Below are 27,161 nucleotides of genomic sequence, written 5' to 3'. Positions count from 1 at the left end.
TCTTGCTGATGTTAGAGTTGTACTGGAGACAGTGGCGTATATAGAAAATTATTTCGGAGGAGACTAGTATACTGAATAATTTTGGAGGTATAAAATTCCCTCAAAAAACTGGGGCTCCAGAATGTTACCCTGGGAAATTGTTTAGCTTTAAAACCTTATAAATGTGTTCTAGCTTAAAACAAACAATTAGGTGCAATTTGAATGTTTGTCTTTCAAAATTTCAGGTGGGGAGGGCTAGAGCCCCCTGAGCTTCCCCCATATATACGCCCATGTCAGAGACTAGAGTTTATGTAATAAAACACTGTTACAGGTACACTGCAGTATAAGTGTGACACTGCAGAGTGAGTCATGGTGATTATCTGCTGATAGCATTATTTTTTTGCAAAAGAGCAGTTTTTCAATATTGATGAACGTTACTGTAAACCTGATATGGTTGACAGAATAAATAACACACCTGTCTTATTGACAATAAGGTATTTATTCAGACTGAGAAGTATGTTAACACTTATAACATTGTCTTTTTCATACTGCATGATCATTAGGTGTGCTTTGGCATAATACTGCAAGGTATATGGGCAATTTTTCTGTACTTAGCCTAATTATATCCAGCCGTCAACATTAAATTCATAGAATTTGCTGGTGAAATTAGATAAAAAGGACAATAATGGAGACCTACCTACTACTTTTTTAATTTACCATACAAATGATGGTTATGGTTCAAGTGATGACAATATAACATAGAAAGTCATAGTTTTAATACATTCAATACTAAGAATGTATTTAAGAGCTACAGACATGAACCCTTTTAATTTTCTCTTGTGGGATAAGTAAAAGAAAGTGTATTCATCCCCTGCTTGGCTTGTAGCAAAGATAAGCTGAAGAACAAAGTAAGAGAATATTAATGGTGACCTTTATCAACATTAATATGTAAAGCTTATAATGAATTTAACTATAACTTACATATTCTGTGTGGTGGTCACATAGTGAATTTGTAATAGCATGGCTAAAACTTTGAAAATTTTTGCTGTTCATCCCTGTTTTCTAGCATTTTCCCATCAATAAATATAAAGTTTGAAATCAGTTAATTTTGAAACAAGCTGTGTAATTTCTACTGAGTATTTCGATATATCTAAAACTGGGAGTTTTATAATAGTGTAATACTGCAAAATGTACTAACAAATGTTTTAAAGGCAAGTAAGCATCCGTTTCTTAATTTTTCTTTTTTTTGTTTCAGTTCTCTTTCTCTCTTTAAAGCCTCAAATTTTAGCTTTGCCAGCTTCAAAGTACATTGCGTACCATGTTTTATCTTGTTTGGTCCTCCCCGTGATTTGTCAGTTAGAGAGCCGAGACTGTATCCGAGTCTATGGAGGATCTTTCTGCAATCTGATCACCAAGAGTTACTACTTTGCTCCCTCCTAGTCCCTCTAGCACTCCTTACAATCCTCCACATTCTGTTACATAATCTAGGAATATCCAAATTCATGTTTAGCACCTGGGTTGTAATAAATAGTATTTAAATAGGTTCTTACCTTTATTAAGCAATCCAAAAATAAGTATTTTGCATACGCGTTTCGATGTTAAAACATCACTGTCAAAGCATTAATACAATCGTTTAAATTTTTCGTCACTAGGTATTGTCATTAATTAAAAACACAAACATGGACACTAAGTTAAAATATTTTTAAAATCATTACATGCACGACAACCTGTCCACAGCGAAGCCACACCGACGGGTTTACCAAACGTGGTTGTAAGCAAATGTATGGTTTTTGGATTTCTAACTATAAGTAATGAAAGCCAATTTAAATACTAGGAATCCTACTGTGATGAACCATTTTAACGCAGCAGTTTTTAACCCTCAAAGTGCTATTGTTGCACTGTGACACCTTTTCACTTTGTGGTGGTATAAACAAGTAGTTTGTTCAATATTTGCGTTCTTTGTCAAGTAAAATGTAGAAGAGTCCTCTGTGCACTGACAAAACTGAAAGTACTAATACATTGGTGTACACACTTACTTACTTATGTACTTCTAATTCTGCAGGAGTTGGCCCAAACAGGGCTTCTGCAGGTCAAACTGCCCTAGGAAAGGGTCAGGGTGGGTTGGGTAAAGTGCCCGCACAAAATTCAAAAAATTCTTCTACACTATAGAAACAATTTAAGATCAAAAAGTTCTTTAGCTCACTCTTGAATTTTTTTACAGAATTTAAATCTTTTATACTAGAAGGTAGAACTTGAAAAATTTTGTTTCCAGAATAATAAGGGTTTTTTTCAAAAAGAGTAAGCCTATGGTGTACAGCAAAATTGTTTCTATGCCTAGTGTTATACAAATGAACATCATTTTGGTATTCAAGGTTTTGTGTTTTAATATACACTGCACACTCATAGACATACAAACATGGTACTGTTAGAATATTTAAATCAATAAAAAAATGTCTACAGTGAGTCAGAGCCAGTAAACCCAGCATAGCTCTGACTGCTCTTTTTTTCAAGGTAAAAATCTGTTTTATATTTATTGTTTTGCCATCCCAGAGGATGATTGAATAAAATATGTGTGACTCAAACAGGCAGTGGTATACATTTTTGATTAGGTCTAAGTTATTGAGTCTAGAGAGACACCTAAGAACAAAGGTGCCCTTGGATAATTTTCCAGTGACAACTGCCTGTTCCAGTCCATACCATCGTCCACACCACTACTAGCAGCTCAGATGATTCTGAGATATCCACTTCAGTGTCACCAATAAACAAGGATGGAGTCCAAAAGTTTTTTGAAATTTTCATTTGTTTGGTTTGGATGCAAATGCATTTTGTTTTTTCGGGATTCATTTTAAGACAGTTTTTTTTTTTTTTTAATTGGGCTAGTAATTTGTTTTGTGAAATAATTCTAATTCCAGAATATTTCACAATCCCTATTTTTGGTGACAAGAGTGGTATCATCTGCAAACATGTAAAGGTTTTCTTTTGGAATTTGATTTGTGATGTCATTTATGTAGATAAAAAAAAGGGGGACCTAGAATTGACCCCTGCGTAACTCCATTTAGGATCAATTCTGGCTTAGACTGAACGGTCTTGATTTTGGATTTTGTTTTGTGCATAATTTCAGCATTGACACAATCAAAGGCCTTCGAGAGATCTGCAAAGCAAGCCATTAAAGTCTCACCAGCCTCCATTGCCCCAATGACACAATTCACAAAATCAATAAGAGCCAATTTGGTCGATTTTGATATTCTGAAACCAAACTGTCTCTCCACCAGAAGCTTATTTGCATCAAAGTAGTCAATCAGCTGGTTACAGATGGTTTTTTCAATGAATTTTGAGACCACTGGTAGCTGACTATTAGATTTGTTTATATTCAAAATGCTTTAGCGCCAGGTGTGTCAGTCACAATAGTTGACTGCCACCACCCACCCAGCTGTTCTGCTCACCCCATAGTCAAAATTTAATTAATTATTTCTACTTCATTTGAAGTTTAAAACGTTTACTTATCTTGAATAGTTTTTAAGTAACGGCCGTTCAAAATCCCGGTATTCTTTTTCAGAGACCCTGTATATGTATTAAGAATTCCTTGAAATTTGTCATTAATAGTTCTTGCTCGTCGCAACAGATGGGTACTACTAAATAAAATCACACAAATATTTATTTAAAATATATTTATTTATAACCTCATCATCCTAAAAACAATATTTGTTTTTTATAATAGTATATTAACACAAAGGTAAGTAATAATCCTCCAACATCATTTCATCTGTAAATAAAAGCTCACTATCACAAACCATTACAATTATTATCACATTATGATGATGCCTTCATAACCAACAAATAAATAATAAAAATCGAGACAATATTGGAGTCAAGAACAGTACAGTAAATAAATAATTACAACTCATTTCAAAAAATGTAAAGTCGAAAAATGCAAAATAAATTGTGTTAAATAAACGATCCTCTTGTAGCAGTTTTATACTTATCACAATTACAATTATAGCTTTACTTTTATGAAGTCAAACTAATATTTGATTTTATATAAACTTACTTATAACACATGGACTGTTACTGAAATTTAATAGATATTATCTATCTACATGGCCTTGTACACATTTTAATCGGTGTTCCATGAGCAGTGTTCTGTTCTGCAGTATGGTCACTGTTCAGCAAGAAGGTGGCTCTGGATACATGGTGGAGACTTGGAGTATTGTTTTCTGGCAAATAAAAAAATTTATGATCAATCAATTTCAAAATGATGTTATCTTTATACAAAAGATATTTGTCATCCATAGCAATGGCAAATAACAGAAATCACAGATCCTGATTATATCCATTAGTATATAAAAATAGTTAACTATTAGTGTTGGTGGTAACATAGAGGTAAGCTGAGGTTTTCAGACAAGTACAGTCATTGATAAGACTGAACATTGAGAATACACGTTTCTAATTATGAGACTACTGATAACTCTTTTTGTTCACTAGGACAAGAAGCTGAGGTAACCTCTACTGCACTTAAATATATAAAGTCTTTTGTATGATTTCTGGAGTGACATGATATTTGAGATGGATTACAGTTAGAGGTGTGCCATTCCATTCTAGATGCAGAACCGTTTCAACAAGTTCGTAATAGCCATAGTGCAGTTCCTTTGCAACAATATGCCACATTCATTTCCTTATGTAATATATTGTTTAATCGGTACATGGAAATAAAAAAATAAAACATTGGTAATGATTTTAAAAAATTCTGAAAATATATAAAATCTCCAGTGCTCACAGAATTGAGAAAGGGCAAAAAATACAACAATAATAATACAGCCTCTCTGGACTTGTTGCAACATATAGTGCATTGGTCTGATCTGCGGTCTCATTCACAGTCGGCAAAGTCAGGTCCGACTCATGGCAAGTGTGCAGTGATGCCAGCAGATTGCACACTGACTGACTTACGCACACAGAGAGTGCAAGAGACCATGTTGATACACTTGAGACATGTTGTGTCCACTGTAAATCACCTGTTTCTTGTTAATCTGGTACACAAAACGCTAGATTGTTTGCCGCAATTTTGTTTTTATGGTGTGTTAAATTTATTTTTGTATTTAGTGTCATGAATTTTTTTTTTTACTATCCAAGTTTTTTCTTCCAAATTTCCTTGATTTCCCTGAGGTGACTTAATTTTCTGTGAGCAATGCTCACTTGATCAGACATGCACCCATGTATCGAAGGACCCAACAGAACATGTGAACACAACAAATGAGTTATTGCACAGGTGATGGTCGGACTTCCACTTGACTTTCCTATCGCAGAGACAAATGGGCTGGCCTTTGATCCCAAAATCAATAAGGTTTCTGATCATACAGACCAATTTGCAAGGCTATGGTCTTTGTATCAAGAATCGTTGCACAGGCAGAAGGAGTGTCTTTTGACCTTTTGACTCTACAACAAATTGAGTTTTTCTTTGGACCAAGACAAACCTATGATCCAATTCTCTAGGACCATTCTATTGAGAATTACCACATAGATAGACAGACTGTGATATGATTTAAATAAAACCCTGTTGGGTTCTTAATAATTTAATATCACTTTATAACAGATTCCACATTGAACTGGCATTATTTAACTAAAATATTTAAATGATAAGCAATTTTAACATTCTAGATACTAGATTTAAATGTACATTCCACATATTGGATGTATTTGAACAGTATATCATACAAACATGAAAACAGTTATACTAGTCATGATTGATCACTGATAAGATAAGAATAAAATTATTCACAGCTGTAATGTAAATCTGCCATTGAATTGTATGGAAGAGGACAACCTGAAATGTCAGGTTTTACAGTCTTAACATTTGATGTTGATCTTTATCTCATTTCTATGTACAATCCTTGGCTTGTTATTTGATGGTTAACCCAAACACACAGATTCAACTGCTGTATAAATGGTGATAACATCAATACAACAACAGTATATTACATACCTTGTTACTAATACTACAATTTCGATATTGTATCTTTCCATGTCTTGAGAATTTGAGCTGCTTTCTGAAGGTTTTCATCTTTCTGTAACAATAAAGAGCAATTTAATTTTATAAACATATATTAGAGTAAAAATAAAATACTAGAAGTATCTCCTCTTTCACTATGAATTTCTTATAGAAGACGTAATAGTTCAATTGTTAAAAATTGAATTAAATTTATTTGACAGATTGAAGCAAATGTAATAGTTCTTTTTTATTCATATTAAATATGCTTGTACAAACTATGCAACTTAAAAAAATAGTTCCACTTGTAGTCCAACAATTAATACAAAACAGAACATATAATAGAATGAACTAGTTTTGTAGGAAGTTCGTTAACATAGCAACTTCTGAAAAACAATTTTTCCATCACATTATGCCCATCAAAATTATACTTTAGTGTATTTTCAAAAATAATAATGAACTCCTACTTAAAATATTTTACCCTACTAAAAGGAGCCAGGATAAATGTACAATAATACAGTGCACAATCAAATTCTATGTATTAATTACATCTTTGCCTATTAGTACACAACATATATTTTAACATAATCTTTTTGTCAATACAATGACAATCAAGATCATAGATACAAACTGCAATTGAAGTAACATTGTTGAAAACACGACTTTGAGTAATATGAGAACATTATTACACAATAAGTTGGAGCTTATTAAAAATTACCATGTTTACAAAAATGTTATAGCTTCATACTGTCTCTAATTAATTATTTTTTCCAATTTTCTTCAACATAAAACTAAGCTAACGATAATTGGCATACCTTGATGAAACAATACCGAACAAAATTTTCCCCAAGGTATTTGTTGGCCTCGCTGTAGAATGCAGATGGAGGAATACCTTGCAGCTTTACATTCTTCGACATCCACTTTGTGAACTGGTAGTCCTTATACTTATCATTTTCACTGCTGAGATCGATCTTCTTGGCTAGCAAAAATATGAGAAGACAAAATTAATTCAGATTCACTTCAAAGTAAATTTAATTGCAAAACCATTAATGACTTCATTCATACCCAAGTCTGTCCAGTCTGCCAACATGAAATAGCCACCCTCTGGCACTGTGGGCTCCATCCCCACATCCTTCAGGAACTTGGCCATATAATCTCTCTTGGCTTCCAACTCCCTCGGCAGACTCTCAAAGTAACATTCCGGCTGTCCCAGGCGGGTCAACTCTAGCTCGAACCCCATTGCTATTGCTTCCTGTACAACAATATGTTGGCAAGACATCACAAACAATTTGACTAGTAGGTTGAAGGGCTTAACTATTACTAGTAAACATGAAAAATAAACAGTCTATTAAATACTGAAAAATTAAATAAAAAAACAAGTCAGCTTTAAAAACAGGTAAGTAATGTAACATCCAAGTCATTGATTCAGTGGCGTAACTAACGGAAGGGATGAGGGAAGATAAAAATCCCCCTCCAATAAGAACTCTATAAATATATAAAAATTCAAATAACATTGATTCAACTAGTCTGAAATTCAGAAGTTAAATGTGGTTAACCTTGAATTAGGCATATATTTTAATCAATATAAATGTAGATGTACTCAGATTTATTCTTTACTCTCTGTAGTGTGGTGTGCTCTTCACTCACATACATCACCCCCTTCCCCCTCCAGAGACCAGTCCTAGTTACGCTACTGCATTAATTTCACAATATGGTATAGTTACGGTCTTGATAACTTGTAGTGAAATATTTATAGACTTGTTGATTGGAAAAATCTTTTATTTTAAAATAATATAGTATTAATTATTCATGCCATGGTGTGAATAATTAATACTGTATTATTTTTAATTCAAGATTTTTCCAATCAACAAATATATTATTTTTATATGGCTATGTGTGTATTATTAATTTTAGTACTAAAATAACAATACCTAGAATTTAAAACATAATTTAGTTCTTAAAAAAAAAAAAAAAAAACAAGGAGGCCTATAATCAGCAAATTAAAAAAAATTACATTACAAAACATATTTTGTCTTTCTCTATAGTACATTTGATCTGTGAGAAAAATTATAAGGGCAAGAGTTGATAATGTACGGGTTAGATATTAATGAAAAATTTCACATATCTCAGATAGATATTGGACTTATAATTCATGATATATCATCTGAAATTTATATTAACATGTTCACAGTAGATCCATATAATTACTACACACTTGTCAAATGCTCACTAATAAAACATGTCCAGATCTGTTTGCCTTCTTATCATAATCTCTTACACATAACATGAATATGGAGTTAAGCCAGTTTTTAGTGGCTGAATTGCGTAGTTGAGAGGATTTATTTGTATTGAGGAGTGTTGGAGGAGAGAAAGGAAAATGAGGATAAGACAAAAAGGGAAAGGTTTTAAGTATGTTACAAGAGAACAGAACTTAAAGAATCCTCATTTACTTTCAATTCAAGATGTTTTGTGAAAATTATCAAGGATTTTTAAGGAAATAGAACTAATATTACAAATTTTAATATATCTGCAGTACTATCATATGTATAAAATAATAAAGCTTGTCACAGAAAGAAAACCGACAATCTCTAAAAGCCACTGTAATGTTAGCTTTGAACCAATAATTGGTTCCACAATTAGTCTAATCACAATCACTTAGGAAGTCTACCAGTTCTTATTACAATTGGAAAACTAGTGGCTAAAAGATGTTACTATTCACATAATTATTGCTAAAGAGAAAATTAGTATTCATAGTTCTGTTAGTTTGGTTTTCGTGAAATATTTTGATGGGTACGATGCAATAGTAACAAAATAGTTTTTTAAACAATATAAATAATTCTGTTGCTGAAAGAATCTTCCATAAATCTTAAAAGAGAAAAAATAAATGTCAAACGTCTGGAGAAACTTTTTTCTGGTCTAATAAAGAATTATCTCAATATACAAAGGAAAATGTTATAAAATTGGATGATTGTATTGCAGTATTAATTACAGGCACTAAAAATCTATTGGTTTAAGAAGTTATAAAAGAAAATATATTTTTTCTATTTTTATATACTTTAATAGAGATAAAAAATAGCATTAAAATTTAAATAAAAGTTTCATCAATAAGTGTTTTTAGTTTGACCAAAAATCTTAATTACTCAACACGAAAAACCATTTGTACAAAAAAACTAAAAATATTGCTAAAACAATATTATTTTGGGTATTTGTTAAGGGGTTAAGTTTTAAAGGTGAAAGTCACAAAAGAAGCCTTAAATTGCTTTCCCTCATTTATCTAAATTAGCATTAAAACAATAAATAATGTATAAGAAAAAACTTTATAATAATAAATTCTGTAACTATTTATTAAATACTAAAATTTAATTGTCTATGTTCTCCCGTATTATTACAAAAGACTGCCTACCTGCAGAGGGGTGGAGCAGGTGTAGACACAGTTCTGGTGCACAATCATGAGGTTTCGTATGAGTGGCGCAGGTCCATACGCCCATCCCGTCTTCCAGCCAGTTACACTGAACGTCTTTCCAGCAGAACCTATAGTGACGGTGCGTTCCCACATGCCAGGCAGAGTGGCTGCAATGGACACCAAGAGCAAGTTATATAGTAATCAATTTAACTAAATTAAGCTGGATATTGAACGATTAAATCTTTTAATAACATTGATGAAAATATTTTATTACTACCTGTCAATAAAAGAAATGCCACTAACAGAATTACTAGATGAACTGACAATCAAATGACAACATCACTTTAATATGACAAATATTATTGTTTTCTACTTTTTTCTGGAAGACATGCATTCTCACCAATACTATACAATGCCATATACTAGCTTTAACATAAAAGCATTAGAAATAAGAATAGTATGTTAAAAAAAATATAAACAAGGACTGAAATATATGGTAATATAGATTCACCATGATAATAGGAATATGTACAGTATGTTCATTACAGAATTTGGAAGGTACATTATACAACTTACAAAATAAATAAAGTGAAATTCAGAATTAAAAATTATGACAGTAATTTTTGGATTACGATTTAATTTAGAAGAGGGTTTATAGCTTGTATACGAGGGCTGTTTTTTAAGTAAGGGCCGTTTTTTTTTTTGTAAATAAACAACAATTATTTTTTTCAAAATACATTTATTTTCAGAATCTGCATACTTTTCTTTATTTTTCTACATAGTTGCCTTGTTTGTTAAGGCACTTATCATATCTTAAAACTAAGTTTTGAAATCCCTCTTCAAAGAAATCTGCCGCCTGCTCTGACAACCAGGAGTTCACGGCCATCTTGACTTCTTCGTCGTCATTGTAGCGCTTCCCGCCAAGATGATTTTTCAAGTAACGAAAAAGGTGGAAATCGCTCGGAGCAAGGTCGGGGCTGTACGGCGGATGATTCAAAACTTCCCAGCCAAAAGAGTCGATCATTTCCTGTGTCCGAGCAGCGGTGTGAGGCCTTGCATTGTCGTGGAGGAGCAGAATTCCCTTTGTCAGCATGCCGCGTCTTTTGTTCTGAATGGCGCGTCGGAGACTGGCCAGGGTTGCGCAGTAGGCTTCTGAGTTAATCGTCATTCCTCGCGGCATAAAGTCCACTAGCAAAACACCGCGCCTGTCCCAGAACACAGTTGCCATAACTTTGCGCCGCGACAGTGTTTGCTTGGCTTTGACTTTGACTGGAGATGTTGTGTGCTGCCATTCCATGGACTGTTGCTTTGATTCAGGAGTGATATGGGATACCCATGTTTCATCTCCTGTGACAATTCGACTCAACATGTCGTCTCCTTCCTCGTCGTAGCGGGTCAAGAAAGTCAAAGAACTGCTTAATCTCTTTTTTTTGTGATCCTCAGTGAGGAGTTTGGGTACCCATCTTGAGCACAATTTTTTAAAGTTTAGGTTTTCTGACACAATTTTGTACAGTACTGACCTGGACACTTGAGGAAATTCCATAGAGAGAGTGGTTATTGTGAACCGTCGGTCCTCATGAATTTTTGCGTCAACTGCAGTAATCAAATCTCCCGTGATCACAGATGGCCGGCCTGAGCGATCTTCATCGTGGACATTTTCGCGGCCATCTTTAAATTCTCGGACCCATTTCCGCACTTTACCTTCACTCATTGCCTTGGCACCATACACCTCACAAAGCTGACGGTGAATGTCAGCAGCCGACATGTTTCTTGCAGTCAAAAATCGTATCACTGACCGAATCTCACACGCGGCGGGTGATTCGATAATCTTAAACATTTTAAAGATCCACAGTAATGCATACAGGTTAGCTACAGAGCTGCAACTGGCATGAAGTTGTTCGCTAAGAATGCCGGGAGGCGGGGCGCACGCTCATTACGGCAGGAACGCGAACTACTACCGTGTGTACGGGAGAACGGCCCTTACTTAAAAAACAGCCCTCGTACCTTATACTATTATTATTTGCATAATAAATTAAATGGTTTATTAAAAATGGTGAATCTAGACAATAATAAAGTTTGAACTGGCCATAATTTTCTAAAGTTCCCTTTATGCTTAGCCCAACCAGAGTCACAGCTGACTTAAAATTTTCCACACATTGAAAGATTCATAATCCTGACTTTATCCAAGACATTTAAGTAAATAAAACCACCAATTTGGTTGTACTCAAAGAAATATGCCAGTTACTATATATTCCAAAAAAGAAAATAATATAAACTTACAAACAAATTTTGAAACAACGGTTAGTTTATAAATCTGGGGATCATAATAGTAAACATAAAGAAATATTATATGTAAACAATTTGGAGGTATTCTGTAGTTATGGTGAATTTTGATGGACAGATTCCTATGAAATTTATCTAACAGTAATTAAATTTCTAATTCAACAACAGATTTCTACAATTTATATTCTCATTATCATTTTTGAGACCCAATATAACCTTAAGACTATTACATTTTCATAAAAGTTGTTAACAAAATTAAGCTCACCCATTCGAATATGTTTGAATGGCTTGTAAACCATATGCTCATAGACCTCATCAGAGATGCAGAGGACATCCCACTTCTTGCAGAGGTCAGCGATCAGGGTGAGCTCCTCCAGATTGAACACCTTTCCAACAGGGTTGTGTGGTGTGTTGACGATGATGGCCTTAGTTTTGGAATTGAATTTCGATGCCAGTTCTTCAGGATCCAAAACCCAATCACTGGACATCATGGGCTTGCCTGGAGCAGGCTTCCTCTGAGACACATCATTAATGTTATACTTTTGTGGAAACAATTAAAGTAATTTATAATCAACTAAACCTAAATAGGCTATTACAGTTAATCAGACACTACCTGAATCAGTACTTGTTTGATTCCATTGAAGTAAATTAACAATCACAATGTAATCCAGTTAACTATTATTCCATTATTTTTAGATTTAAAGTTCATTCCTACAACTGGAATTTTAAAAATATGAATGAATTATGAAATTGAATTTTTACATTCCTTGACTTTACGACGTTATGACGTGTTTCATCAACACTCTTGACATCATCATGTATCCATGCATTAGCGTTTCGTTGTAGGTTAAATTGAAAAACACACAATGCGTGGATACCTGATGTCAGAATGTTGATGAAACAAGCCATAACATCTCAAAATAAAGGAATATCAGAAAGTAATTTCATAATTCATTTATTTTTAAAAAATATGATGCTTTATTCAAGGTTTACAATTATTACTTCATATAATAAGAAAAGCTTTCACTTCACAAGTTTATAGCCACAAAATGGCTCCCAAAACAATGAATAAGCTCAGTCTATTTATTTGAAGGATACATTGACCAAGGATATAGAACCAATAACTAATAATGGATAATAAAATTAGAGTGAACCAAGCATTTACTGATTGAAAATACAGGAAATGGGAGGATAGAAATTGTTCAGGTACCTCATAAGCTTTCAATAACACATTACAACCAATAATATGTTGAAAAGGTAAGAATAACTCACCGTACGGAGTGGGATGAAAACTGGAATTCCACCGACAGTGCGCACCATGGGTTCATAGCAGTCGAAAAAAAAACGGCTCAATGATGATGACCTCATCACCAGGTGATGTGTGACCCTGGATACAGCTGAACAGTGCCTCGTATGCTCCAGACGTGACGATGATTTCAGTCTGGGGATTTAGCTCTCGACCAATCAGTTGAGAATAGAGTTTGCTTAGAGCTGCTACCAGACGAGGATGGCCCTAAAAACACATCAGTGATCACATTAATGAATAGTTTTAACAATCTTTTACACGATTTTTATGACCTTTCAATTTAAGTTTGTAATTGTCTACATTTTTCATTAATATGTAATACTTTATTGTTCTGAATAAATTACAGGGTTGTGAAATATAAATGACAAAATCATGCCATTTTTAATACTAACAGGGTCTTTGAAATGGGGTTTATTTGTCTCATCTCAAACTTTAAAGTAAAGTATTACATGACAATCTTGTCCTTAGGCTAAAAATAGACTTTGTGGTATGGCATTTTTCTCAAACTCTGCAAAAAGTAATTAATAGTAAAAATCCAAAACAATGGTGGTTAAGACGGTGTATAGTAATTTTTTTTTTATTATCAGATACCTGTTTGTGAATCTTCTGACTCAGATTTTCTCCTACAACATAAAGAACTGTAACTGTTACAGGTAATACTTATTAAATAGTTAAAAATGGCTAAAATAATCGGTTTGATACACCACTAAAACGTGACTTTAACACTAAAATTAGAAAAGTCTCATTTTTAACTCATTAAGTAAATTATTAATAATTTATTCTTATTATTTTAACTTGAGACTTTACAAAGATCTTTCAACTAATATAGAAAGCAAAATCATTCTAATCTTGATTTTCTAGACAGTATTTTTTTTTAGTACAGGGTTGATTCACTAAATCTGTTTTAAACCCCCATACAATATGCACCATGAACCCCAGTATTTAGGACATATTTATAAACATTTATTTTACTGAAATAAATTATTAAATATACAATAAATTAATAGTTCTGAATGAAAAATGGAATTCACTTTTTCATTTACAAATTTTAAAAGTGCCTGAAAAATAGTTTTTAAAAGTTCATTAAGGTGGATTAAGTTCATCTATTACCATTATGAGTTTTTCAAATACCATGTACCCCTGTTTTTCTTCCTACTTTGTATAAGTAATATTTTCAAAAGAAGAGGTCTATATATAACTCTCATCTCCATGGGAAGTACGTAATGATGATTACTCTAAACTAAATCCTGCATACACCACTTGAAGGTTTACCATTACAAACACGTACCACTGAATGTAAACAAATTCCCAACTCAAAATTTTAACTCCTTGTAACAAAAAAATAAATTATATACCTTCTGGTTACTGTTATTAAAGATGTTTGTATAAACAGTAACTTAGTTTGTTTGCAATTGTTTAGAAACTGTGCTTGTTAATATATTAATTTTAATGAATTGATTTATTCTACATCTACATCTATACACTTATAAGTTATACTAATCAAAATTATTTCTATGGGTGCTATTTTGAAATATCAAAAACATATAAGAAAAACACTGTAGTGAATGACCTGAGAAATGTACAACACTCTGTTTTTTCACCCTAGAAAGCCCAATTACTGAGATACAGTACAATTATTTCTCTTAGAAACTTTGGAACCTTATTAAGAGCTATCAAAAAATTTGTGTAGTATAAAATCTCAATATTTTTATGAAACACATGCTTTTTAGGTCATATTATGTTGGGAAATAGTTGAGACACAAATTTTGTACAAATGTGAGAGGCCACCATCTTGAAATTTGTGTTGAAATTGTACTTGAGTGTTGTTAAAAAACTTATTTAAGCTATTTTTCAAATACTATTTCTGTACCAAGTTTAAGTCTAAATCTATCAAAGCTTTTTAAAACCAGTTATCTGGTTCATAAGTCCATATTAAGGATATATCCATATATAAAAGGATATATATATATATATATAAATTATAAAATATCCATTATTCTATGAAATAAGGATATAAAGTAGGGTTACTTTTTAAAATTTACCAAATTCTCTGAACAGTGGAATACACATTTTTATGAGGATTTGTTCCAACGTTATAACATTTTATGACGAAATTGAAATAACAGGATTAATTAATAGACTTAAGTCAAGAATATATTGAAAAAATTTTAATATTACTATTATGTTTATTAATTCAATGTATAACACAGTGGTGTAACTAGGAATTGGTTTGGAGGGGATGAATCTGATTGAAGAGCACATCACAACAGGTCATAGAATAAATCTAAATTTTAAAGACCTAATTCAAAGTTAAACATTTAACTGCTGTCTCTTTTACACAGGTTAGATTCCTTTATACAATTAGTTTTTATTTTTAAGGTTTTTATAGGGGAGGGAGTAGTTCCATTTCCCTTATTCTTTCATAGTTATGCCACTGTAACATCTACCAAAATATCCACATTAGGGTCTATCATAAACATTTATTTAAAAGAATTAACTTGTTTAGTTTTGTATTTATTAATCCAATCACATTTAACGTTAGTATTAATTTGTACATCAAGTTATTCAAAACGAGCTATTTATTAATAATTTATAATTTCACAACAAAAAGAACAAACTGAGCTCATGTACTTTGGTTTGACATCATTCTACTATCATCACGTATGCAAATACATGCATTACAGTAGTTATTTAATGATGCTATCAGCTGATAGCTGTCACATTAACCCAGATTACACCATCATCTGCTCTGAGTTGTCGTAGTTACTAAGTCGTAGCAAATTAATGGCTGATGACACTTACTTGACATAATTACGTTAACACGTTTTAAACATTTCACTTGACTAGGTCTCAGATATGCCTGAATGGATCTTATTATCTTTCGAATAATTCAAATTTAATCAATATTAGTGTATTTTTCAGTAATTTAAATTTGTAAGACCTATCTTTAACATTTTATAAAATAGTACAATTTACAGTACAGATTCTAAATACTGGAAATAATTATATTGCTTGTAGTATAACAGACATATCAAGATAATTTAAAAGGTGCCTTAAGAAAATAACTGGTCCAAAAATAGAATGTTTTCCTCACTAAATTAACTAACCTTAATGATTTTAGTTTGGTGAGAACCTAATTTATCATGAAATTTATAGGGGAAAGGGGAGATTAGATCAACCTTGTCTTTTTTAGAATATTATGTACTAAAGATACAGGATGTTTAGAAAGTGTGGATCAAAACATCTGGTTTTAGGATTGAGTGGAAGTATCTATTGCAAATTTATTACTCCTGAAGCAATATATAGTTTACCTGTTTCAGGTCATAAAACTAAAAATATATTAAATAAACAGTTTGATTTTACAAAAAAGTTAAATTAGAATTATAGCCTTTTCAGAGGGACTTTTCATGGACTGTTTGGGCAGGCCCAGTTTATCTGTCCATTATTTCTATTTTTGATCAAAATGATACCACAAACTATGAACATTAGAAATGTTCATGTAAAAACATCACGTTTACAACTCAATTTTATTTCGTATTTCTTTTCAACATAAAACATAGTCTAAAATTATATTTAAAATAAACATTTTCCCAAAAAAATCCTCTATTAATTTTTAATTATGATTAATTTATAATTAAATGGGGCACAAATATATCTTTACTTTAAAATTATTTAAATCTAAAGCAAATGTTAAACCAAGCCTTAGTTATCAAACCTTAGTTTTAATATTAAGTATGTGTTGTTTACTGCTTTCTTTATTTCACATTAAAAATTGCCAAAATTAAGTAAAAAGCCACATTTTTCCGTAAAAATCTACTCTTACCACATGCATGCGAGGAATTTTTTTAGTAAAAAAATTTAAGTAATTTAGACCTAATGTAATTGTGTAAGCAATTGTTCAAAAGATAAATATTTAATCTTTATGTTATCCATATTTCCCTTCTACATTTTTTTTTCTTAGGGTGCTATTTTGAAAAAAGAGATAATTGAAGATAGTTTTTAAAAAAAATTCAGCTCACATGTATTTTTAAAATATCATATACAGTAGCTATGTTTGAAAATTCAAGAATTGAAGTTACATTTGCACAACCTTACTTGAAACAGCCTGAACAAGAGTAACTTGAAAGTACCAAATTTAAAAATTTGATATTTTATTGAAACTAAGCAAAAGCCTCCATGATCAAATTTTATAATTTTACAGTCATCTTTGTTGGATCTTGTTAGACAAGTTTTACACCAAAAGAAATGATAAAATAACACCAGATATTCAATAAACTTCCATATACTTCTGTAATCATTACAGTTGAATACATACTAGGTAAATAAAATACTAAGTTGAATAAAATTCTTAAGACCACTGTTTTTCTTATCTTTCAGCTTTATCAAAAGTATCAACACAGTTAGATAAGTCCCAGCTTGACAAACATGTATTGTCTCGAAGTCTAAACCTGTAGTTAAAAATGTGTATATTTAATGGAAAAAGGAGGATTATAAGATAAACAGATTGAGTAATGTTAGGAAAGTCCCAATTCTCTATCATTGAGACATGTATACATTTGATGATGGGATGATATAACATTTAACTCTATAGGCAGTACACGTAGTAAGTTTCAGTTTAAATATAGTATTTTAAATTTTCTTCAAAACAACACAATTATCTTTTATTAAATATAATTGAGACATCTGTTAAAACAATATTTTAGAAATTCTTAACGAATACCATTTTTTAATGAGTACTAATTAATTAGTAGTAATTTGGGCTGATAATCCTCCATTTAGTCAAAAGATAAGTTTTTAATGAAATGATAAACAATATTTTAATTGGCTTTTAAAAATGTAAATGAAATATTTTGTTATGTAAGATAATTCTTATGAATCTCACCAAGGTTTATCATATTTCGCATGCCTAATAGGCCTAATAGGGCAACCCTAAGAATGGTGCTATAAGTAGCTTTTCATTCCCTAGAGATATCTTTTACCATTTACATTGATTTTCCTTAGGAATTTTTCTCTCTTACATAAATGATTTTTACTGATTGGGCTAATTACTTTCCATCATTAGTATATCTCACACTATTCTCAGGATAAGAGTTTTTATGATAAACATACACCCTCAGATAGTAAATGATTTTAAAAATTGTACTTCTATAGTGATGTATTATTTTTAAGCAGATATGTTTGCAAATTTTTATAAGGCATCAATTTTACACAAAATTTCAATAAAAGAGAAAACTTACAAAGCCTCGTGTATACTGGTGCAGTAGAACATTCTCTCCACTTGATATTTCTGCCAGCGCCTTGGTCACATAGTCTGGAGCTGCGAAGTCTGGGAAGCCTTGGCCAAGATTTAATGGCTTCTGTTCCAAAGCTAGTTGAATATACTCAACCCTGTCAACGGTGTAAGACAATTTTACTGATTAAGTTGAAATAATTATTATTATTAATAGAATTATTAGTCTATTATCTACATAAAACATAGGTTAAATTATTGCCTTCTCATGTATTTAAAAATGTAAATGCATTTTCAAATACACTGAGGTAGTGGTGTTACTTCTTTGTTGTACTGTTTTTCCTATTCTATTTAGTTATGGTACTTTAATTATACATGTATTAAAGTACATGCTACATGAATGTTTTAAGTAGATTAGCAACAAGGGCAGTACAATTAACTTATGTTATTAGTTATGATAATTAATTATAACTATATGTATTGAAATCTACAATCTACCTATACAAGGATGTGGCTAGAAAATAACTAGTATTGGCAGAGCCACAAAATGAACGCAATAAGGCTCAATATTGTACGGCCGGTCACGTGACTTCCCCTCTCAACACTCCCAAATGATCAGCTATGGGCGAAATAAGTACGGCAAACAGAAGAAACACAAGGAGGAGTCAAGTGACCGGCCATATGATATTCAGCCTTATTATGTTCGTTCTGTGGTTCAGCCTATATACTCGGGAGTGCCGATGGCCTAGCGGTCTGTTGTTGGACTTTGGGTCTGAATTAGAGATAGCGCAGGTTCAAATCCTGTCTGTGACCATTGCACTTTTTATCAGTACAATCAACCTTGTACTGTATCTGTTTGATAAGATCCTCGTACAGGCCAGTGGCCCATGAGGACGGACAGAAACTCTCAAAAAAAAAACTCCAGTTAATTTATATCCACACCTTGTGTTATTGAACATATTCAGGAGGAAATGGGCATTCTGAAAAATTATATCATAAATTGACTACATATTCTGTTATTTTATCACCATTTTTATGGTACTATTAAACCATAATCTAAAAACCTATACAGCCACGAGTTCAATCAATCACTTACTCACTTACATATGTATACAAATTCTAAAGTTCTTCTAGAAGTGCCACAATCTTGAAATTTGGCAAGATTATAGCTTTTGTAGTATAACCACTGAAAAAGTCCAAAAACCAAAATTTTCTTATTTTTAAGCCACAAACATTTTTTATGGCCAAACCGATGGTCATAGCTCAAATATAATATTTTTTAAGAGTTTTCAGGAAATATATGATAGAAAAAGAGGTTCAGTGATTTTGCTGCATCTTCAGTAGTTGACACATAAAACAATTACAAAATCATAATTTAGTCACTTTTTGTCAATTTTTACCATGCAGACCGTTCGTAAAAGACCAATGGCCAAACTAGAAGTCATCGTTCAAATTTTACACCATAATCTAGAACCAGAATGAAATCTTTTGCAAAAAAGATTCCGATACTTTTTGTTGTATCTCTTACGATTATACCACAAAATGTGTTCAAACTCAAAACCTATAATAAAACATTGAAGTATTTTAAACCCAGTTAAATTCATATGCGTGTCTTATTTACTATCCTGGTTTTCAAATCACCTCAACCCTGAATTTAACTAACCTAATTCCCTTGATTTCTTTGTAACTCACACACGTGTATAAATTATTACTAATATGCATCTGCACTAAAGAAATTTATTTACACTTGAGGCTAAATTACATGCAGAAATATTCTGTCTACTTTACATGCTGTCAAACCTGATTTCTGAATTCAACCAATTACCTACTTGACCGGAATTAGAGATTTCTCCCATACTACTTCTGAACTCTGTGGTATTAGAGACAGACATTTAGCAGGTCAGTTACAAATGTGTAATAATGTCTTTTGTTGATCCTCCCATGCTTAATGCAGTGGCACGTGATAAGTGTGGAAATAGAGAATTTCTCTCAATAGTCATACAAATTAGTGGCATCAGGAATCTATAGAACATCTCGTTGGCTTAGGTCTACTGGATGATGCACTTCTTGGACAGCATCAAACAGTGAGTTTGAATGATGAATAGAGTACTATTAATTATTATGTACTATTACTAATAATAATATTAAAAACAACACAAACTTGTCAATTATGAGAGTCTATGAAACATTTTTATGGCTACTAAATAAATATATTAAATGAATAAGTTACTTACCAAACACTAGATTCAGATCCAGTAAATCTTTCTGGCAATGAAAATTTCTGAGATGACATACTTCGTTTTGTTGAAATAAAGCAGGGAAGTCCTTCAGATAATAACAAACTCTGTTTGTGATAAGGAGAAAACAATTTGCAGAACTTGAACACTTCTTTTATGGATTTATATCTGGCCATCTGCAATACATTTACAACAAAACATGAAATAGTGAGTTATAAGGAATAGGTTGAAATTATATTTTGTCCAGAGTTGTTTGTGCATACAATAATACTTATATTTGATTTGGTTACTTCAGATTTGTCATCAGTAATATTAATTTCAATATTAAAGAATTTAAATTTATAAAGTAATTGTAGAGAATTACACAATAGACATTCCAATGATTCCATGCATAATGTAAAGCATGTAACAGGCGCACTTTACCTCATTGCTACAGCAAAAAAATGGGAATGTGGACACCTATTTAACAAAAGTCTAACTGTCCGCTGTGGTCCTCTGCTAATCCCTCCTTTTCCCAGAAACATCTAGAGTTCTTCAGGGATTGCACTTGGGCCCTTTTTAATTACAGTAATTTATAAATGACGTACTACAATGTATTTATTGAATGCAGTTTTCTTAATTTCTGGATAATGTGATAAAGCAGTCAGAGATTCTTTCTTCCATCATAACAGTTTTGATGCAGTTTTTGGCTGGTTTAATGTTAATAAAACGGTCAACTTCTAGATTTACCAAACTGAATCATTGTTTCTCCTTAGCTATTCTGAAACTGGTTACCCATTCCAAAGTCTCATTATTCCTTATCTGCTCTGTATAGTAATTCTGTTCCTGAGAAGGTCAATTTCTTTTTGATGGCATAACCAAATTCAAGAGGATGATGAAAAAGTTCTACTGCCTTGGATGTAGTTGCGTATTGTTTTTAACTGTCTGAGTGGTTAGGTAAAAATCACTTGGTGATGAGTACAGTTCTTCAGAAAAAACAGCACTTATGCAAATATTCATAATAATATTTGTTACCTAACATACATTTGCATATTTAAATGGCAGGACAAATGATGAATAGTAGGCCTAATAGTTAAAGTAAGTAGTTAATCTTTGAATTGCCTATTAACAGTTTTAAAAACAAAATATTTGATTAAAAAACAAAAATAATGTTTAAACAATGATGTATGTTTTAATAATTTAATTTCTGGGCTCAACAACATGTTTATGTTTCTTTTATAAAACTTTCAGACTACAAATTATCCCTGAAAATGTATAACATTTATATTCTTATGTGGTAATCCCGGGAACAACTTAAATTTATTTTAATAGTACCATACTTTTAATTCAGCTTTCAAATACAACAAGGTAAGGTAATAAAACAAAACTAGACACAGCAAACGATAAATGGTTACAGTCCACATGACACACCTTTGTGACAGTGCAGTATTCCGATTGTTTAAAGTGTTTGAGTGATCGGAGGATTTGCGTTACAATCTCAAGTTATATTTTTAATTTCCAAGTGTATTGAGCAATTTTGGCATCAGGATGACTAAAAAACTTGTTAAAATTGACTGTACAGAGCTAATCACACAACACTCTCAGAAATAAAGAAAATAAGTTAACTTGCACTACCAAAGCACTGACCATTTGGACACTTTAAGTTAATTTTCTAGTTGATGCCATAGAGATAATGAATTTACCAGTGAACATGGGTAGACACCCGCTGCAATAAGCTGAGTTGCTGCTGTGGCAATAAAGTGGCATGTAATATTTTAATCAATTATTGCTCGCTGCAGTAGGCTATCTATTTCCACCCTTTTAATTCTTTACCTTGAGTAAAAGTTGTAAAATGTAGGCGATTTTGGGTAGGGTAGGATAAGCGGACCCAGTTTTTTATATAGATAGTGGCAAACGATATTACTTAATTTTAACTTTCGATATAAAACAACTGATACTGATTTTTGACACTAAAAACAATTTTTCATGTAATAAACATATTTTCTTTTATAGGTAATAACAGATAGTCGAAAGCTTGTGGAGGACCTTGAAACGAAGTTTAAAGTCAAAGTTAAAATTTCTTTATTGCCATAATAACATAAGTACATGCATTGGCTTGCGTCAAAGTAAATATAACTAAAAACTACTAGCAATCTATGTATGGTACTCTATCTACCTTTAATATACTCTTCTACAGAATAAAAACAATTTTCAATTAGAAATGACTTGAGCTTTCTTTTAAAATAGTTTATATCCAAGTTAGATTTAAGGTGATCAGGGAGAGCGTTAAACAATGATACAGCACTGTAATAGGTGTGACGCTTAAAGAAGGAAGTGGTATGGTGAGGAATATTTAGTTTTTGTTTGTTTCGCAGGTTATATCCAGATTGAGGGACAAGAGATTGAAAAATACCATGGTTCTGCTTAAAAAACATCAAAGTGTAAAAAATGTAAACACAAGGAAATGTCAGAACTTCAAGCTTCTTAAAAACAGATTTACAAGACTCTCTTTGACGAATGCCAGAAACAATTCGCATTGCCCTCTTCTGCAAGACAAAGATACAATGCGTATTGCATCTCTCGGAACTCCAGATGGTTACCGCATAAGAAAGGAAAGGAAAAATAAGTGCATAATATGTTGTAAGTAGAACATCAGTGTTTACAAAATGAGAAAGCCTACACAGTACAAATATTCCAGAACTTATCCTCTGCGCCACGTCGCTTATATGACAGGAAAAACTTAAATTTCTGTCAATAGATAAGTCCAAAAACTTAAAGCTTTGTTCAGAAAAGACTTCTACATCATCAACCCAAACACTAAGGTCATCATTATGCTTTCTTGTGATAGCAAATTCAAGTAATGTGGTTTTATTAGTGTTGATAACTAATCCATTTTCTTGGAACCATTGGACTATCCGATTAGATTCTACAAAGGTTTTGACCTCCATGATTTCATGACATTGGCTCTCTATAACAATTGATGTGTCGTCCGCAAACAAGCACAAGTGGGCATCTGAGATACATCTTCTAAGATCATTAATATATAAAATAAACAAAAGAGGACCCAGAATGGAATCCTGGGGTACACCTGCCTTAACAGTTTGCACATCAGAATGCCAATGCTTCAAAGTGCTTCCATCCACAAAAGGCAATTCTACAAGTTGTCGACGTTCTTTCAAGTAAGAAGAAAACCACTGCTTTGCGACACCACGTATACCAATGCTCTCAAGCTTTTTTAGTAGATGCTCATGAGGAACCATGTCAAATGCCTTTTGCAAATCGAAAAAGACACCAGAAGCAGACTTGCCTCTATCCAGAGCCTTGATGACTTTATCAACGAAAGTAAACATAGCATTGACAGTTGACCCCCCTTTGACAAATCCAAACTGGTTGCTGAACAAAATGTTATTTTGAATCAGAAAAGACCATAATCTACTTAAAGCTGCCTTTTCAAAAACCTTAGAGAATGTTGAAACAATGGAGATCGGTCTAAAGTTATCGAGATCATCAACTTTTCCTCTTTTGTGCAAAGGCTTTACGATAGCTAGTTTTAACACATCTGGAAAGGTTCCACTTTCAAAAGAACAGTTAACGAGATGCACAAGTGGTTCAGCAAGGGATTCCCAACATGACTTAAGCAGTTTAGATGACATGTTGTCATAGCCTGAGGATGTCTTTGCTTTTAAAGATTTTATAATGTCTGACATTTCCTTCCTACAAACAGGAGTAAAAAATAAAGAATAGGTGTTATAGCAGGGAAGATAATCTGAAAAAACTCCCCCAGTAGAAGTGAAACCATTTTGGGAAACATTTATAAAGAAATTATTAATAATATTTGAGACCAGCTTTGGATCACTCTCATCAACTAAGAAGAACACCTTAATGGTTTGAGGAACGAAGCATTGGTGCTTTTTCTTTCCCCTATTTTCGTTCACTATATCCCATACAGTTTTTGCTTTATTTGAAGAGTTCTGGATCTCCTCCAGCACTTTGGTTGATTTTCCAATTCTAATTTTAGACTTGTATTGCCGTTTTAATGATAAATAATGCTGTCTTCTCACATCAGAAGAATCCAAATCTTTAGTCAAGTGATACCACTGGATGACCTCATCACAAAGTTTCAGTTGATCAACACTTAGAGACACTTTACCTTTAGAGATATTCTTACAAATTCTAATTTTCTTCTCAGGAAATACTTGATCAAAATATACGCATTTTATCATCCATTTTATCTGCCTCGTAGACCGTGGACCAAGTTTCACTCATGAGTAAATACCTGAAAATTCGGATATTATCCTCCGAAAATGATCGCCTAAGTAAAAACCTGGGGTGGTTAGCGTTCCCAGGAAGTGATAACTTAACAATTACCACCTGAGCATGGTGATCAGACAATGCTGTGATTAAAACAGAGGCATTACAAGTGGCATCAGGAAGATCAGTGTAGACATGGTCTATCAAAGACTGAGTTTTTAAATTCTCTAGTGTATGATGTGATTTTATTTCCCAACCCATGAGAGGTCATCATGTACAACAAAAAAGTGGCATATCAGCCGACCTGCTTGCAGATCATCTCTGTGAGTATTTATACAGAAAAGAAGTATGGTTTTCTAGAGAAGATGCTTCAACAACTTCTCGAAAGCAGTTATCATTGCTACCCAGGAGAAAACATATAAATTATTTATGCATATTTCGTATTTCCTGTTATAAATGTTTGTTATGTTGTTATAATTTCATTATTATATATGCATTTTTCCTATTTCCAGTTCTTCTAATCATTTGTTTGATCGTTAGAGCTCATTTATTATTTATAAGGGCTGCAGCATAAAAAGCGGCCATCAACACAATCGGATTATGATTACCGAATGATTTGAATATCATCGACATTCATGACTATCCAACCGACTGAAAGCAAACTGTCAAAAGACTAAAAATAAAATGTCGGAAAAAATAATGTAATAGATATCTCAAAGAACAATATAGTTTTGTTTGTTTTCAATCTTAGAAATTGACGTATAAATATTAATATAATTACAAGAAAACAATAACATTTAATTACCTGATGTATTTTCAAGTATAAATGTGACTGCTTGTGAAACAAAGAAGACGTGTACGTCACTGTTCTTGCCGCCATTAGTCAGCAACGAAACACATGATTTTAATTTTAAATGTATTTCAAACACGATTTTATTTTGAATTAATTTTGAGCGAACTGAATTAAGTTTTGTGCTTTTAAAATCATATTATGGTGAAGCTATACTTTTATATGTAAAATAAAAGTATTTGTTTCTGATTTCATAACATAACTAAACTATATTTAAACAACGTTTAAGCAACGAAGTACTTACGATAACTGTGACCAAAACTGGCATTTTCAGGTACTGATGCCGTCAAAAGTACATTCATTAATAATTAAAAGTCAATTTGTTTGATTTCAACTAAAATAATACACGATTTTTCATTATATTCATAATACCAAATTGAGAATGTCAATAAAAGTCTTCTCAAGATCGTTTTTAGATACTTCATGTTTGTTCTTAATTATATTACATTTTCAGCTTTAATTCTAGATTTCATCTCGTCAATACAAACTGGACAATTCGGGGGTAAGGTACGATAAGCGGACCCAGTTTTTTATATCGAAATTGGCAAACGATATTACTTCATCATAACCGTTGATATAATCAATCGATACCGATTAATTATTTTGAACAATTAACTTAAATAATCCATATCAACAGCTGTAAACACTTAAAAATAATACTTGTAATGTAATATTTCAATTTTATATAAGTAACATTTGATTATTAAAAATGGCAGTCAATTTTAGAAAACTACACAACATTGTTTAGAAAGATGATAAGACATGTTTTTCGTGACTTCAACATGTTGGACTCATACCGAAAAACCCATTATGTGAAATTTGTGAGAAAGAAACAACTGTAACTGTAAGAGGAGCAAATATGGTCGTCTTCAGTTTTCCTAATTTTGATTATAATAATTTGTTTGATCACTGTAAATATTAAAAATCATATTTTAATTTAAAACATACGATTGTTATTAAGGACTATAGATACTTTTATATCGATTGATAGTCTAGGATTTGAGATGCGAATATTAGGTATCGATGATTACATTCTTCGATATAAAAAACCGGGTCCGCTTATCGTACCCTACCCCATTTGGATTTAAAGGAGCAAGGTTATTATCTTGTAACCATTTAAAACATTGTTCAGTGTTTATAAAATTATTTTGAGCCAATATCTGCATACTAATCGCCATTGTGCCTGTCATCACTATCCTTCTCCTACATAGACAAAATAACAACAGCTGGTAATGATATCACTAGTCTAAATAAAGAAAGCTGGCAATGATTACTTATGAATATCTATAGGTCAAATGTTGTATTGGATAGTATCAATATTTAAAATTGATAAACATAATTCAATTGTGTTGGTGGCCACTTATTATACTGTAGCCTTTATAAGATTTTTCACAAGGCCTATGATCACTATATTAATTATTTAAATTTTAGATTGTTTTATGATTGTTATTATGACTATTATAGATATGTTACTAGATATACTCATAAACGCGTATTAGATAGATGAATACTAAGTATCGATGTTTATACTAATGGATATAAAAACCGGGTCCGCTTACCATACTTTACCCATGATTTGATTTGTTTTGCTACGTTTAAAATGTAATACTTAGAGAAAATATTGCAAGACATGATTTTGAAAACCAAGTGAAAGAACATTTCT

At 32.1% G+C, this 27,161-nt stretch overlaps 1 protein-coding gene across 1 annotated transcript; it reads right to left on the bottom strand.

Annotated features, from left to right (window-relative positions):
• Positions 1-3,632: 3,632 nt before the first annotated feature.
• On the bottom strand, positions 3,633-25,781 carry LOC124360150 (kynurenine aminotransferase-like). The gene is given in 11 exon segments (XM_046813509.1): positions 3,633-4,191; positions 5,957-6,038; positions 6,775-6,938; positions 7,025-7,211; positions 9,363-9,529; positions 11,911-12,160; positions 12,918-12,989; positions 12,991-13,158; positions 18,189-18,339; positions 20,416-20,594; positions 25,743-25,781. Coding segments are annotated over 10 exon segments (1,431 nt in total). The 5' UTR covers positions 25,767-25,781; the 3' UTR covers positions 3,633-4,191; positions 5,957-5,969.
• Positions 25,782-27,161: the final 1,380 nt, after the last annotated feature.

This window comes from Homalodisca vitripennis, chromosome 4 (genome assembly GCF_021130785.1).
Source record: "Homalodisca vitripennis isolate AUS2020 chromosome 4, UT_GWSS_2.1, whole genome shotgun sequence".
NCBI lineage: Eukaryota > Metazoa > Arthropoda > Insecta > Hemiptera > Cicadellidae > Homalodisca > Homalodisca vitripennis.
The sequence above is the reverse complement of the archived record's forward strand: the minus strand, read 5'-3'. Positions and strand labels throughout refer to the sequence as shown.